Source organism: Monosiga brevicollis, genomic scaffold (assembly GCF_000002865.3).
Source record: "Monosiga brevicollis MX1 MONBRscaffold_8 genomic scaffold, whole genome shotgun sequence".
Classification (NCBI taxonomy): domain Eukaryota; class Choanoflagellata; order Craspedida; family Salpingoecidae; genus Monosiga; species Monosiga brevicollis.
Window position 1 is genome coordinate 1,183,278 of NW_001865045.1, and position 15,720 is coordinate 1,198,997.

The 15,720-nt window shown below is 55.2% G+C and overlaps 6 protein-coding genes across 6 annotated transcripts in view; 2 read left to right on the plus strand and 4 right to left on the minus strand.

Moving 5' to 3' along the window:
• Positions 1-127: 127 nt before the first annotated feature.
• On the plus strand, positions 128-2,249 carry MONBRDRAFT_36901 (uncharacterized protein; the record flags this gene model as incomplete). The annotated part of the gene is made up of 3 exons (XM_001745237.1): positions 128-515; positions 1,561-1,770; positions 1,840-2,249. The coding sequence occupies exons 1-3, from the start codon at positions 344-346 to the stop codon at positions 2,247-2,249; spliced, it is 792 nt and encodes a 263-aa protein (XP_001745289.1). The 5' UTR covers positions 128-343.
• A 1,495-nt stretch (positions 2,250-3,744) lies between these two features.
• MONBRDRAFT_7858 (uncharacterized protein) lies at positions 3,745-4,581 on the minus strand (the record flags this gene model as incomplete). The annotated part of the gene is made up of 2 exons (XM_001745405.1): positions 3,745-3,810; positions 3,934-4,581. The coding sequence occupies 2 exons, from the start codon at positions 4,579-4,581 to the stop codon at positions 3,745-3,747; spliced, it is 714 nt and encodes a 237-aa protein (XP_001745457.1).
• Positions 4,582-5,897: 1,316 nt separating this feature from the next.
• MONBRDRAFT_16913 (uncharacterized protein) lies at positions 5,898-7,608 on the plus strand (the record flags this gene model as incomplete). The annotated part of the gene is made up of 8 exons (XM_001745238.1): positions 5,898-5,978; positions 6,122-6,259; positions 6,482-6,620; positions 6,723-6,871; positions 6,962-7,028; positions 7,112-7,184; positions 7,327-7,411; positions 7,549-7,608. Coding segments are annotated over 8 exons (792 nt in total), but the record flags the coding sequence as incomplete, so codon positions are not given.
• Positions 7,609-7,769: 161 nt separating this feature from the next.
• MONBRDRAFT_25054 (uncharacterized protein) lies at positions 7,770-10,168 on the minus strand (the record flags this gene model as incomplete). The annotated part of the gene is made up of 11 exons (XM_001745406.1): positions 7,770-7,844; positions 7,958-8,104; positions 8,292-8,362; positions 8,452-8,591; positions 8,698-8,882; positions 8,978-9,082; positions 9,202-9,363; positions 9,417-9,627; positions 9,715-9,880; positions 9,956-10,058; positions 10,124-10,168. The coding sequence occupies 11 exons, from the start codon at positions 10,166-10,168 to the stop codon at positions 7,770-7,772; spliced, it is 1,410 nt and encodes a 469-aa protein (XP_001745458.1).
• A 1,260-nt stretch (positions 10,169-11,428) lies between these two features.
• On the minus strand, positions 11,429-11,656 carry MONBRDRAFT_16818 (uncharacterized protein; the record flags this gene model as incomplete). Its single annotated transcript, XM_001745407.1, has 1 exon — positions 11,429-11,656. The coding sequence occupies one exon, from the start codon at positions 11,654-11,656 to the stop codon at positions 11,429-11,431; it is 228 nt and encodes a 75-aa protein (XP_001745459.1).
• A 1,926-nt stretch (positions 11,657-13,582) lies between these two features.
• The window catches only part of MONBRDRAFT_32239 (uncharacterized protein), a gene marked incomplete at both ends in the record, with an annotated part of 13,409 nt that continues 11,271 nt past the window's right edge, over positions 13,583-15,720 (minus strand). The window contains 8 exons of the mRNA XM_001745408.1: positions 13,583-13,828; positions 13,943-14,029; positions 14,165-14,587; positions 14,702-14,767; positions 14,860-14,971; positions 15,079-15,107; positions 15,253-15,339; positions 15,476-15,589. Coding sequence (XP_001745460.1) covers positions 13,583-13,828; positions 13,943-14,029; positions 14,165-14,587; positions 14,702-14,767; positions 14,860-14,971; positions 15,079-15,107; positions 15,253-15,339; positions 15,476-15,589 — 1,164 coding nt within the window. The remainder of the gene's footprint in view (positions 13,829-13,942; positions 14,030-14,164; positions 14,588-14,701; positions 14,768-14,859; positions 14,972-15,078; positions 15,108-15,252; positions 15,340-15,475; positions 15,590-15,720) is intronic.

Below are 15,720 nucleotides of genomic sequence, written 5' to 3' on the forward strand. Positions count from 1 at the left end.
GGCTGGGGTGCGGGATGCGGCGGCGGTGCTTTGGGAGCACTTCTGTGTCGCTCGCGAAGACCGTGGCTGCTCTAGCGTGCTTTGAGTCTCCAAACTCATTGGTCCTGTTCTTCTGTTTCTTGGGTGTGTGTGTTGTTCTAGTTTGTGTTCGATCGTTGACCTCTTATCTCCCTCCAGACCTACATCATGACTGCTTCCTGGCGTGCGGCGGGTATGAGGTACGGATTGATCTGCGCTTCCTGATGGCGGTCGCTGCAGTGGCCTGTTCAGCATGGGCGGGGCCGAATGGGATTCGGACGGTGTGGCTCTTGACTTTTCCTTTCTGCTTCTCTCGAAATGACTGATGGCAATGTTGGCCGGGCGATCTGTGCTTTTTAGCTACCTGCAGTTTTCCGCTCTGGCGGCGCGCTTTGTGCGCTCGGCCCTGAAGGAGGAGGCCAAGAAGCAGGCTGCCAAGCGCGTCGGTGGCACTCTGAACATGCGCTTCTACGAGAAGGGCCAGGTCATCTCTGCCAGTACGTAGCGCTGGCGTGGTTTCCGAAGCGACATTACATTGTCCTGCATGTGCTTGCGTGGTGGAATGGCTGGACGTCGATGCAACCCTCGGCATTCTCACGCTGCCCTGCTCTGTTGTGGCACATGCAGAGTCGATTCAGTCCACTCTATAAGCAGCTCCCTGGCTATTTTTGAGTGCCCTTTCCTCCTTATCATCTTGGGTGTATTCTGCTCCCCTGACCCGTTTGCCGTGACCAACTCCTCTGCTACCTTTTAAACCCCGTTTCTTTTAACATCTCCAATTGAAGAGAAAAACTTGACCGACACGGACGTCCAACAGCCCGCAAATGCGGGCGGAACAGAGCGGCACGCCAGGACCAACAGTCGTGATATGACATGGGCGACACGCGGAGATGACACGACACGACACACTACAACATGGCCTCGCACAGCGAGGCTGAGTCTATCCTTAAGAGCATTAAATCTGCATTTCTAGCGCAGGAGCTGCACCTCCGAGGTGCACCCCTTGAAACTCAAGCTGCACGGGCATGGCCCTCAAGGGCGAGCATGCTGCGCAGCAGGTCGGCCGCTCGCTTTGTCTCGCTCGATGTTTGCAGACTTTGAATAATCTGCAACAGCCAGTCCGACCCAACATCCGCCTAGGCGACATCCGATTGACCATGAGATAATTCAAACAAACGAAAGGAAAGGACGGGCTAGCATCACAGCGAGTTGGTTGCAGCCGAGTCGACACCCTGGCGTTCGCATGCAAATCGCCCGCACGCACCTGCAGCTCATTGAGCTGGCATACCACGGGGTAGCACCACGCGTGCTGCCACACGGCCTTTTGGGCCGTCACCAGTAGCTTGCGCGTCCGATGCGCCAGCTAAATCTCATCCCCACACCGCACAAAGAAGCAGCGGCCAATGTGGTGAGGCAAGGTGCAAAACCTGCGCGTGGCGGAGCGCGGGCGTTTGATTCACCTGTGTGGCAAGGGTGTGCATGTTGTGACGAACACGGACATCATCCGCCTCTTGGTTGCTCAGCTCCTGCACCAATTGACAGGCCACTGGCTGTGGCGCAAGGTCAGCATCTGGTGCATCGCTGGTCCACAGGTGCTGAAAGAGGCCAGAGCAGTCCATGCCCATGCGCACACCAAACATGGAATCGAGCACAGCAAGCAGACGCTGCGCATCGGCATCACTGTGGTTGCTGAGCGCTGTCTCAATCGCCGCGGCTGCATACTGAGGTTGTGTTCGCAGACGATGCAAGTAGGTCAGCGCAGCTGATGGCCACTGCTCAAGGATCGCTTGTGCAGCCTCAACTTGGCCCTTGCGCGCCAAGGCCAAGGCCTCTGCCCCCACGACTTGCCAGTCATCAAAGAGGTGGAAGGGCAGGGCTTTGGCGCCACCATCCAGCAACAAAGCCACGCAAATGCCCGACGCGTCACCATCGCGTCCACACCATCGAACCTGAAAGTGACCGGGGGCGACCAGCGACGCGCGTGCCGACCTCTCAGCGTCAGCGCCAGTGGAGGAGGGCTCGACCTCCACACCGCCATCCAGCTCAAGTGCCTCCAACTCTGTGGCGCTCTGGGCCTGCACCGCCTCTTTGAGCAAAATGGTCACCACCCCCGCCGGCAAGTCCGAGCAACGAGCCAGATACGACACATCCTGTCCCCGGCATTCCAAGATAGCCCATGCATGATACGCCTCCATCTCTGGAGGATCGCCGAAACAAACAGGAAAAAGTGAAGTGTGTGTGTGTGTGTGTGTCTGTGAGTGAGTGAGGGAGTGTGTGTGTGTGTGTGTGTGTGTGTGTGTGTGTGTGTGTGTGTGTGTCTGTGAGTGAGTGAGTGAGTGTGTGTGTGTGTGTGTGTCTGTCGTCTGTGTCTGTGTTTGTGTGTGTGTGTGTGTGTGTGAGTGAGTGTCTGTGTCTGTGTCTGTGTACTTTTCGCTGTAGTGGCTTGAAGAAGAATGGGAAGCTATGGAGATTGGGGGGATAGAGATGGAGATGGAAATGGAGATGGGGATGAAGATAAGGATGGAGATGGAGATGGGATGATGATGAGGGGATGAAGATGGTCGCAGACATCCAACAACCAGATCAGCGACTGGGGAACAACAGTGTCGAGCGAACAGTGTCAAGCGCAATGGGTCGAGTGTCAATTGGAAACAGCTAATGCTTTTCTGAAGAAAGTCCGGATAAAATTAACAAAAGGAGGGTCCACGGGCAAGAACATATTGTGGGCAGCCAAAGAGATGAGGCCATTGTGGCTTGATAGAAATAACGGCCGCAAAGGTTTTCAGCTATCCTGGCCAGAAAAACTGCACGGCAGTCGATCGGCGGAGCATGGACGAGCCGTAGAGCTCAGCGCTCAGCGAGAAGGGCCCCAGTCGCAGCACCAGGCAGGTCTTTTCTTAGGAGGAAGATACCTCAAGACTAAGGTCGTGTGAAAGCTGGTGACAGGCTTCCTTGATCTCGTCAGCCTTGATTCGTGCGTGTGGACCCAGATCATGAGCAATGGCATCGGCCAGCGCACTCAGATCGGCCAATTTACGCAGAGACTTTTGCGTAATTTCATCTGAAACCTCCTGACAGAGGCGAGTGAGGCGGACCATCGAGTCGCGCGTGGCGTGATTTGGCTCGCGCCGGGGACTCAGGTCAAAGCATACGCGCGGCTCTTGATAGATTTGCGGGTCTTCCGTCCTTAACCAAGTGACCTCGGTCTGAGATCCCTCTGTCACAAACAACATAAATGAGCAAGCGCAGGCACACATGCACCTCGAGGTTGCTGATGCCAAAACACGTGGGGCTGTGACAGAGGTCATGGACAGATCAGAGAACAATGGGAGTGCTTGGTGCGTTTGACGTACGGGTACGAGCCATGGGGCTGGGGCTAGCACGAGGGGAGGTGCGAGCGGACTCAACGGTGGGCGAGACTGGCGCAGTGCCAGGCTGGCCAAGGTCGAGCTTGACTGGACTTGCTGACAAGCGTTGCAAGCGTGGGGCGCGATATTTACTCTGCGAGTTCTTGGGTGTCTTCTTCCACGGCGACGGCGAGGGGACAATTTTCTTGCTGGGGCTGAAAAACTGATCAAACTCTTGCTGCAGTTGACGCTCACGGAGTGCATGGTGGGCAGCTCGATGGGGGGTCAAGCTGCACGTGTGGGCCGATGCCAGGACCTATGCGTGAGATCTAAAAAAAAATTGGATGCGATGATGACTACCAAGCCAGGTCTGCTGCACTCACTGCTGCAAATGAGCATCGGGGTCAATGCGCAAGTGGTCGTTTTCATTGATAGCCACGGGAAACTGTGAAGCATGGAACAAGGCCGCACCGCACAGTGAGCTGTGAGCCGGGATCTTTCCACCAGCACCCTTGGACTTGCGTGTTTTGTTTTTTTTAAAAAAAAAGGCAGAAACAAGCAAACCCACCAGTGCGGCCTGGCCATCGATAGACCAGTTGAAACCGTCTGTGGCAAAGTTGGAGTCGTGATCGTGGCTACTCTCGTTGTGGTCGTGTGTTGTGTCGTAGTGATCGCTATCGGCGTAGGTATCGGCACCCTCTGCAACCCGTGTGCGAAGCCAGTCCTCAATGCCTGGAAAGTGGTCTCGGTCATTGGTGGCAAATGGGTTAAGTCCGTGCATATTGCGCGGACTTGCCTGACCCAGTGCCGATGTGGGCATCGGGGAGCGTTGGGGTGCAGTGCTGTGTGTGGGCCCTCCCTTGGGCGGGCTCGGCGGTGCTGCTCGGCGAGCGGCATGTGCGGTTCTTGCGGGTACAGCCAGATATTCGGGCTGGGTGGACGGCAGCAACATGCGATAGGGGCTACGTCGATGGGCGCTGGCGGGCTCAGCCTGGTGCGTCAGATAGCGTCCTGCACTGGCCACGTGCTCGGGAGAAAGAGGGGATGCACCCCGCGTGCTGGGCGCACGGATGGGCGATAAGTTGAGGGTGCCTAGGTGATCATCCAGGCTCGCCACCGAAACGTCAAAGGAGGGATGTTCCTTGATGGGGGAGGCATCAAAGACAGGCAGGCGCAAGGCTGGACGTGGCCCTGAGTTGGTCGCTAGATGATACATGATGAGGCTCGTTACGCGCCACCGTTCTTGCCAAGATACCGCCCGTGTCAAATCGCAAGCCTCACACAAGGCCCTTGCCGCCCACGAAACGCGCCACAAAGAGTCACACCAGAAGGCTTGTGCAGTGAGGTAGAGAAGGAGGTGCCTGGCAATCCCACGAAAGAAGAACAAGAAGAACAAGATTTGCTTGGACACCAATGCGCGAATTTAAAAACTGGCGCCAAGCCTGCGCCCGTTTCTATTTTTAGATAATGATGATGACAATTTACTAACCGTTACAAACGGTGTGTGACACTCTCTTTGCCTGTGTCTCTCTCTGTCTGTATGTCTGTCTCTGTCTCTCTCTCTGTGTCTCTCTCTCTGCCTGTCTCTCTGTCTGTCTCTCTTAGTCTCTCTCTGTCTCTCTCTCTGCGTCTCTCACTGTCTATCCCTCTGTCTTTCTCTCTGTTTTCTGTCTCTGTCTGTCTGTCTGTCTGTCTCCCTCTCTCTCTGTCTGCCTCTGTCTCTCTGTCTGTGTCTGTGTCTGTCTGTCTCTCTGTCTGTCTCTCTGTCTGTCGCTTTGTCTGTCTCTTTCTATCTGTCTGGCTCTATCTGTCTTGTCTATCTCTCTCTCTCTATCTGTCTGGTCGTTTTAGCGCTCGCTCACGAAAAGGACAGACGTTCAAAAGAGTGAGGTCGGTGACCTGCAAGAGAGAGAGGAAAGGAGAGAGAGGAAGGGACAGAGACGGGGTGAGTGAGTCACGAGGGTTGGAGCACCGGCGACCACGGCGATCGTGTCGCTGGCCAGTTTGATTTGCGGCAGGATTGGCGTGCGCTTTGGGTCTGCAAGCCGCCTCGCCAGCAGCATGCCTCCACGTCGTGCAGCCAGCAAGGTTGGTACCGTATGACTCTGGCCGCGTGTGGCTGCGCCAGGTCTTGCTTGTGCACTGACACAGTTTGCACGGTCTGCGCGCTCGGTCACATGTGCGTGCGCAACTTTGGGTTGTTTCTAGCGCCAGCTTGCACGCAAGGATATCGAGGTCATTGAGGCGACGGTAGAAGAGCAGGTGCCAGTAGAAGCGTCCTCCACGGGAGCGTCCTCCAAGGGAGCGTCCTCCAAGGAAGCGTCCTCCAAGGGAGCGTCCTCCAAGGGAGCGTCCAAGGGAGCGCCCAAGCTCAAAAAGGTGGGCACTCTGATGCGGCAATGGCGGTCGTTGGCCTCGGCTGGTCCCTTGCTTTTTGGGGCAGACATTGGCCTAAAATTCATATTTGTTTAGGCCAAGAGCGAAGGCATTGCCCGCCAGGCCACGCCACGCGTCGCCAAGCCTGAGCGAGGGCTGCACGTGGTATCATGGAACGTCAATGGCCTGCGTGCCGTGTTGAAGAATCACCCCAAAGCTCTTCCAGACCTCGTTCAGGTCGGTCGCTTGGCTGAGATACTGCGCCTTCCTGTTTCTCTGTGGCTCCTGCTTGTCCGGACTCTTTTGGACATGCTCACAAGTGGGTCGACCTGCCTCTCCATGATGTGTGTGTGTGTGTGTGTGTGTGTGTGTGTGCATAGGCGGAAAACCCAGATCTTTTGTTCTTGCAGGAAACCAAGCTCCAGGCCTCCCACGTGGCCGACTATGCCAATCTTTTGCCTGGCTATACAGGCCTATGGTCGTGCTCGCGCGCCAAAAAGGGCTACTCGGGTACCGCCGTCTTTGTTCGAGGCCAGCAACCCCACCTCGTTTGCGAAACTCAAGCCGCTGCTGATAATGAAGATGGGGCGGATGCCTCAAAAAAGGACAAAACATCAAAGGGCTCCAGCAAGAAAAAACCCGCCGCATCCAAAAATGGAGACATGCGCCAGTTCTTGCGCGCCACAAAAGCGTCTCGCTCGGCTGAACCATCGACCTCAGACTCGTCCCCAGAGGTGCAGGGCGCCACGCCCACTTCAGACTTTCGTGCCCTCAGCGTCCAATACGGCATCAAGTCAGCCCATCATGACCAGGAGGGCCGTACCATCACCGTGGAGCTGCCTGACCTCTTTGTTATTGGCGTTTATGTTCCCAACTCTGGTGCGAACGTACTTGACGTCAGCAGTCGGGCCTATTTACTTTGTCCTGCATGCCGATAGCTCCCCTCACGTTGACATTGATGCCCTGCCCACCGGTGCTCAGGTCAAGACCTGAAGCGTCTGGACTACCGCCTCAATGAGTGGAACGTGGACTTTCTCGCTTACATCCGAGAGCTTGAAGCAAGCAAGCCTGTGCTGGTCGTGGGCGATCTCAACGTGGCCCACCTCGACCTCGACATTTATAATGCTGGTGTATGTGCGCATGCCAACAAGCTGCAGTGCCATACCATCGTCCCGCCGCCACAAGACATGCCTCATTCAGGGTTGACCATGTAGGCCAAGCACTTGGTCAAGAGTGCAGGTTGCACCCCTCAGGAACGCACCGCCTTTACTGAGTTTCTCGACCAAGGTACATGCACCCGCTTCCTCTTCATATGACGAGATATGCAGTGCAAGGCCTGACCTCCGCCCGTCGCAATGCCTCCGGGTTAGGATTCACCGATACCTTTCGCAAGCTCTATCCGGAGCACACGGGAGCTTTTACCTACTGGTCGGCTCGCACTGGGTGAGCATTGCGCTGGAGTGTCGCCATACTACTACTCGTATTGTTGCTTGCGCTGTTGTTGATGTTGCTTTTGCCTGCTGCACTGCCTCACTGCCTCACGTGCACGCTGTTTGGGTGGGACGAAATGATTCTGCTTGAACAGGGGTCGTCAAGACTCCAAGGGTCTGCGACTCGACTATGCCGTTTGCTCCAACGCTCTGCTTGAGGCAAACAGCCCGCTGAGGTGCGTTGTGGGTGTCGAGCGACCATCGGCATTTTGGCTCTGTTGAATGGGTCTGCTTGTGTGTTTTGCTCAGCTTGAGCACATGACACCGCGCGCCTCATTGATACATCAACGTGTGGTAGGCTGGTGAACTCGTACCAGCTCGATTCAGTCATGGGATCGGACCATTGCCCCATTGCCATCGTGCTGGCTCACCAATAATCTCAACCTGTCATCACAAGACACCGCTGACTCACTTTACGGCGTTGCAGTCTCAATTCAAGCTCATCTTGGACGCCATGTTCTGTCATGCGGAATCATCTTTCCTTGCCACCCAACTCATATCTCTTGCTGCGGTCACCATGCTTTATAATCGCTTGTCTTTATCGCTTGCCCCTCGTCTGACTCATGCGCCGCAGGTCTGGGTCCAATGACTCTCGCTGACACACATGTATGCCCTAGGAAAAAAAAAAAAAAGACAAGTCAGCAGGCTTAGCACATAAAAGCTATGATCCAGAACAGGAGAGGAGGGGAGAAAAGAGGACAAACGTCCTGATGCGAGACAACGCACGGGGGGTAGAGTAAGGCGGATGCTGGCACCGGCGCCCCAGCGCTCTGGCGTGAGGACAAGAAATCCGAGACCAGCGACAGCCAGCTCAAGACAGGGCTGTTCGCGCGAACTTGTGAAATGCTCGACGTGATGCTCAAACTCCTCATACTGCATGTTGGTTTCAGCACAAGAGAGACATCAAAGAGCAAGGATGAGGGAGAAGGTCTTGCTCTCCTGGGACCGGTCGACAAGGCATGCAACATGAATGGCGACGCAGACGGACGTCAAAATGATGGTCTTTTGAGGTTGGGGGGCGAAGAAGATCGCCAACACGCTTCTGTAGTAGTTCGCGCACCCGCTCGCTGCGAGTCACGTGCGTTTGAATACCCCCACTCACAGCCGTGGAAACACGCACGCGGCAAGAGTCTGGGAAAGGTGGCAAGACGCGCGCCAGTTATCAGCTGGGGCGGGCCAGGCCGCAAGCTGAGAGCCCCTCAGCGTAGCTCAGCACTCACCGGTCAGAACTTCGAGCCAACCCAATCCACCAAAGAGCACTGCCTGCCCGGGCTTGAGCATGGTCACAAAGGGACGGGCATACTGACGCTGCTGCAGAAGGGCAGCGTCGCGGCTCGGTAGGCGATTGAAGAGCTGGGCGCTACGCGCGCCGGTCATACAGAAAACAAGCGATCCAAGCTGTGAGTTCGGCCAGCACTTGCATCATGAAGACCGAGGTTAGTTATCAGAAACGTTGACAGACAGACTTGTTTAGGTAGCCGGGCGTGTCAAACACGGGAATGGGGCGCTTTGTTCCGGCAAGGTGCTCAACGGCTAACTCTGCGTGAGCCACGCGGCTCACGGTGCGCAGACGGGGGACCCGTTGGTCGAGGATGAGTTCATACTCCTGTAGTGCCTGTGTAGTGCCTGGGGTCGGCGAAACTGTAGCTCGCTTGTAGCGCATCAGACAAGCAAAATATCATGCCACAAGTGAATCGGTACGGAGCAGTATGCGCGTGCACAGCTGCGCCCAGAGCTCATCCTCACCTGGGGCCCCGACAGCACGGCATTGATGAGCGCCGACTTGCCAGCATTGGAGCAACCGATAAACACGAGTGCCTGTCCCCGTTCTTGAGCTAGCTCGGCCAGCTTCTATTGAAGTGAGGGCATATACGGCGCCCCGACATGAGCCAGCGTGAAACAACACCTTTGCAACCCACGTGGTCACATTCCACGTGAGGTGGGCATGCTTGGTCCCATGATCAACAAACCCGAAACGTAGGGCCCACGCGAAAGTCTTTGAGAGACGAGGTCAAGTAAATATGGGGGGCTTTTAGTCCAGCATTGGCGGCTGCTCGCCGAGCCTTTCCCAGTAGTGTGCCATGCTGCCACGAAGACTGGACAGCAAGCATGTAAGCGGCTGCGTTGTGGCACTGGCGAGGTCTTGGAGGCAAAAAAAAAAAAAGGCAGCAGAGACACAACCAACCTGGACCTTGCCCGTCAAAAGATCCGCCTTTGTAAGAACCAGGGCGGCCGTGCCCCCCGTTGCTTCGACGAGCGCGGGGGCCAGAGCGGCCGGGAAATCACTCATGTCCGCAACCAAGACTGGGAGAATATCCTTTGGTGAGAGGCGGCGCCGCACATCTTGCATGGCTTCGTGAAAGGTGTCATTCAGCGGTCCAATCTCGCCGTATCGTCTGCATTAAGGCAAGCAAGGCAGCGGCCAGCAGTGAGAACTGTGCGAGTCCCAAGAGTGATGATACGGCCCGGGGATTCTCACATACACCAAGCGAAAGCAGGTGCGACAGAGTGGAGGCGTTGGGCGTTTGGGCGGCCGTAGACTCTTCACTGGCACTTCATCGAGGTTGGCAAGGCCCAGTGCCGCAGCTGAGCCATCATCCCACGCTGCCACGTCTGTCTCGACGTTGCGGGAGCGCTGGGCAGGAGCCGCTATGTTTCAAGACGTCATCAAGGGGGGGGGGGATTATCAGGATGAGAAACGGGCAACACGTCCGTAGTCCCTACCTGGTCGGTCCGCCCAAGCCGCGAGCGCTTGCTGGTGTTGCTCAAAGGCATCGGGAGGGAGATAGCCTAGTACATGGCAAGTTGTGGAGATCAGGCAAGAGTCCTACGAGTGGGACACCAAACAACAAGGCCGACATGGTTCTTGATCGGCTTTGGATAGCGCCTTACCGGGACGGGCAGGGTCCAGGCTGTGAAAGGAGGCACCGCAGCCATGACACGTGGCTGGCTGGGCTGCAGCAGACGAGTGCAGTCCCCGGCGAAAGCTGGGCTGATCAAAGGCATGCACAGTAGTCAATCGGGTGCTGGCCCCATGCAGCCTTCCCACCGATAGCCCCCAACATCCCATCCTACTCAAACATGCCCCTGCTCCCAGACCCGACCCCCAGGTCCTCGCCACCGCCGCCGCCGCCATTGACGACGCGAGTCGCCGACGGCACATCATCATCATCGTGTGTGTGTGTGTGTGTGTGTGTGTGTGCGCGCAGACATCAAATTGCTGACATGTGCAGACATCAAATTGCTGACATTTCTCTCTATCTCTCTGGTCAGACCAACTGACCGTGTGTGTGTGTATGAGGCTGCACTGTGACCCGAACTGGCCTCACAAGACGGGGCTCCATACGCCCTCATTGGTTCCTTGACCTTTGGTCGCCATGACTGACGCTAATCGCTCAGTCAGGAACGGTTGCCTTTGCGGTTTCTTGAGAAAAAAAAAGAACAAAAACGAGTGAAGCGTTCTCCTCAGGCTCCCTCCTCCTCCCTAAGCAAGTTGGAATGATCAACGAAATAGACTCAACTAAACTCAGTGCATACAGCTCTGCGGTGCACAGGCAGGCGAGAGCCTGAATCAATTGTTGGCGGTGACCACATGACCTGCCGGTCACTTCCTGTCCAGCGCACGGCTGCTTTTCTTGGTCTGTGCGTGTACCTGACAGGAGAATTAAAGTCCATTTTTAAAGATTTTATAGATAATTTTACAGCATCTCTGCCAGGGGGCCTGGTTGTATTTTTGCCTCATTAGGTCTCGGTGAAAAGGGGTTTGGGCACTGCCTGGCTATCAAACATCACACGATCCGGGCGCATCCCAAATTCAGGGCTAAATCCATCATTTGAGCCACGGCCCCAAACACGAGCGATAGCACAACCTAGAATGTCTGGCATCATTTCCGTCGTCGCCTTGGCCCGGCACAGTTTAATCCAATGGTCACAGAAAAGCTTTGCTAAGTCGGTTCTCTCGACTCCTGCTGGCCCTCACAGCCAGTTCAAGTCGCGCGTCGCGTCACAGATGTAAAGTCCAACATGTACGATGGCCGGAGCGAGAGCAAGTACATCATCAGCTGATCAATTTATCACCTCCAGTACCGAGGCTCCTGCTCGCATATTTTCCTCGCACGACTAAGCAAACACCAGCATCGGTCAAGCGGGAGTACGGGCGCTTGGCGCCCTCGGCATATTATGTAGCAAGGCGCGAGCTCATCTCTGTCCCGCATCTTTGGCGGGTGCTGTGGCCGAATCTTCGTCGTCCGTGCGAATACCAAACAGCCCAATCTTGTCATTCTCCTTCTGGCGGAGTTTGGAGCGAGCCTTTTGCCAACGCTTGCGGCACTCATTGTATGCATCGAAAAAGGCAGTGCATTTGGTGCGGTCGTAGGCATTGCGATCCAAACACGCGTATGATGCTGCCTTCTCCTGTGCGCACATTGCAAGACGGGCGAATCGCATGAGCCGAAGCGACCGTGTCGTCCCCTTGCGGCATTTCGCACAAGCTGACCTCGGCGCAAGCTTCCTTGAGCGACTTTTGGGCAAATTCCATCCTGAGAGAGTCACACGCTCAAGTCACGCGTGTTGGTCACAAGACGAGCCGAGAGCCAGAGGGGTGAGGTGTCGATGGCAGCCCAATCTGGTCGAGTTCCGATAAGAGTCCACCAGGCAGCTCCTTTGCGAGCCCTGAGGACAGCGCGGTGACAATCCATCCAAGCAAATGAGCAGGGGTTGCTGCTGCCCCTGAGATGCGCGCCAGTATCAGCGTCACTGCACTTACCACTGCCGTCGTCGCACACCCGGCCTCAACCTGCTGAACGCTGGCGCCGCAACACATCGACGCAAAACCTTAAAAATGCAACAAAAACCGATTGAGCTACTAGCTTACAATACCTTGACGTCGGCACAATTTCTGCATTAACTTGGTATTAGCATTCTTTACCACTCTACGTCGCCCGACTCGAGCAGGTAAAATAAAACTCTACTCTTGAAAGTTAACTCATGTGCTTTGCCTTTTTTTTTTCTTTTTTTTTTTTTGTTGAAACAAACTGAAAAAAAAAAATGGCAGCGTGGCGTCACTTGCGGAGCTTGGTGGCGGATGTGCCCGTGGGGCTCAAGACCAGCATTAGTATGGGGCAGATGGGCAATCGTATGGGTATGGCCAGTGTGGCCTCAGCTCGCGATAATGCAGCCGCCGGTGAGTTTCTGCCGCGGTGACTCGATCGAGACCTTTTTTTTTTTTTTTTGGTTGGCGGTGCCTGTGGTCGAGGAGTTGCTCCTCGCCTTCTGCCACAACACTCACAGGCAAATGGCGTCCTCCCGTCTTGTTTTATGCACAATAGCTGCAGGCGCTCGGTTGGCCAAGCCGGTGAGTGTTCTCCACCTTTCTTGTTTAACATCATTCCTCTCTGTGGAACTTGGCTATGCCCCCGCCTCTGGCCTGTCTCACCGCCTCGCGCGCCCTCGCGTTGCTATTTGGGGTTTCCATCTTTCCCGTCTGACCATAGCGCACTGGAACGGCGCCCGAGCTGCTTGTGTCAGAGGGCAAGTGCCTCATGTGTGGTCACCTGGACAAGATTGATCACAAGGTAGCAATGGCCGCGATGCTCGCATCTCGCTACAAGTTTTTGAATGGTGTTTTCAGCATGTTTGACTCTTGACTCGTGTTGGCATCACCTCTCACGGGCCCTGTTGCTGCCAAACTCGCAGAATGTACGCCTTCTCAACCAATTTGTGAGCAAGTCCAGTGGCATGATCCTCAGCCGTTCCACCACCGGTACGCCACCCCTCCCGCTTCTTCATGGCCCAAAGCGCCTCTCCTTCCAAACCTCGCCAAAAGCCAATGAGCGTTGTTCGTGTTGCGGCGCCTTATAACTCTCGTTTTTATTGCCCAGGCGTGTGTGCAAAGGCGCAGCGACGACTTGCCAAGGCCATCAAGCGGGCGCGGCAGTTTGGTGTGTATGCCTCTCCTCATCCTGCTGCTGGCACAAAGACGAATATTTTCTCCGCCTTGTTTACCAATCTCATACCTTTTGCCTTGCTCTCGCCTATATTCGTGGCGTGCCATTGTGTTCCGACCCCAGGCACAATGCCCTACGTCAACTCTCTGCCCCGTTATAGCAAGGACCCCATTGTCAACAAGTTTTACGTCTAATGTTTCAATCACATTCTCTCCGGCTGCCCTCCACACCCTCCGTTTTTTGCTCAAAGCTGGCACCGCCATCACGAGGACGAAATGTGTTTGGAGAACCGCGCACCCTCTTCCTCCTTCTAATTCATTTCAAGACCTGTTTTTGTTCTGCTTTTCCAATTTTCTTCTGCTTTTCGTATCGCGGGCCAAGACTCATTTGTCACGTACAGCGGGCATTATTCAGAGGCAGCCACCTGATCGGTGCCTTCTGCCTGCGTCTCTGCACCTTCATCCGGCGCAGTGGTCGATGCAGTCGCTGCAGCACCATCTTCAGCGTCCTTGTTTTCCGATGTTGTTGGTAATGCTTCTTGTCCCTTGGCTTGTTCTGAAACAGAGTCCTCCGTGGCCGGTGTTTCCGCAAACGGATCAAACCACTCAATCTCGAGTGCGCGACCATTGAAATTGCGCGCACGCTCTTTGGCCTACCCAAACCAACACCAAAGCTCATGTGAGAAAATACCGCAAGAAGCGCATTGAAACAACAAAAAAAGATCAAACACGACAAAAAAAAAAAAAATAAGGGTGGGCTGACAGACCGTCTCTGCGGAACGGCGATCCTTAAAGGTGACGAGGGCTCGTCCTTGATCTCCTGATTGCACTACGCTTACAAAGTTGCCAAAGCACTGTGTAGGAGCCAACAACGAGCCGAGCCCGAGAGTGTGCGTGAGCGGCAGGAGTTGGCTTCTTAAAAACAGTACCGTTCTTGCATCCTCCTTTTTTAAAACCCAGCATCATCAAAAGATGGCATCAAAACGTACCGCAAAGTATGGGGTCAACAGGTCAAAATGGTCAGGTCGATATCCGGTGACGTCGAGCACGGTTGTCGTCGCGTGGCCACGACCCCGGCCACGGCCCCGGCCCCGGCCCCAGCTGCGACCACGAGTGTAGCCACGGCCACGATATAAACCACGACCCCGCGTGGTGGATACATCACCCGCGGCAGGGGCTGTCTCTTCTGAACCTGCTGCCACGCGCTTGGCCGCTGGCGCCCCTGAATCTGTGCTATCCGTGCTGGGACGACGTGCGGGTTCAGGAATGGGAATGCTTGGCTTCTTTGCTTTCAGTTGGTTGAGCAGCTTGATGCTCTGCTGCAAGTCCTTCATCTTCTTCTTGCGTTCAGCATCGCTCAAAGTCGTAGTCTCGAGCTCCTTGAGCAAGTCTTGTTGAGATTTCATTGTCATCTACGCATCCAATTCAATCCAAGTGTAGCGGCACAGGCTCACGTGAGAAACAGACACTCTTGAGGTTAAATCGATAATGGTGCAGCCAATAACAGTCAAGGCGCCTGCTCGCACCTTGATCAAGTCTTGCCGCTTCCGTTCCATGTCTACAGCACGCTTGCGTTGCGTTTTGGCGGCAAGCTAGCAAAAACGCACGCGCAGCACATGAGCGAATTGGCCCCTGTTTGCATGCAAGCAAAGTCAAAGCCTGGCAAGTTGACGCATCATCAAACCTCTTGTGCTTGCCACTTGGGAACAATCTTTTGTGATGGCTTGAGCTCGGGTTCGGCTTCTGTCTGCTCGGGTGCCGAGTCCAGCCCCGTGTCCGAGGCACTCTTGGCAAGGCTGCACATGCCACATGGTTGATGAGAAGGAACCACCGCCATGGCTCGCTTGACCACACAAGGAATGCCAAGAGAAGCACATTTCAACGCAAATCGTGGTTATCGCACCTTTGGGCAGGTCGGCGACTGAAGTTGAGCTGAAATGTGGATCGAATGCCAAAGAGCAGCAACGAATCAGATGATCATAGCATTTGTGGACACGTGAGTGTACGGTCTCTCCAAAAGAAGCGACAGGCGGACACAAAGTACAGGAAATACAGCGTTGCGCAGCTCATAACGCACCTTGATAAAGCGGTTATCCAATACGGCCTTCTCTGAGGTAAAGGCTTGCTTGGCATGGTCCAAGTCGCAAAATTGCACCAAGACGGTCTGCCAGCACGGCAATCCACCAACAGGAATGCAGTCGTCATCAACCAACCCACAAGCACTTCGAAAAACAACGCGCAAGACGCAGCACTAGCAGAGCTAGTGCAGGTGGCAAGGATATTGTTTGCTTGGTACCTACATCGCTAGCGGGATTGCCATTCTGATCCTTATTCATGACCACTAGTTCCAAATCCCCAAAGCCCGCAAAGTACTCGCGAATCTTGTCCTCATCCATCAGGCTGGATGGAACACCCTATATGTGTCGAGCAGACGTTGGAAGGCATCGGCGAGCGACGAACCAAAGCAAAGTCATGGTTGGCGGTGAGCTTCAGCAGAAGGGGGGGGGGGGGGGGGGCCCCCTCCGGGAAACCACCCAAAAAAGCC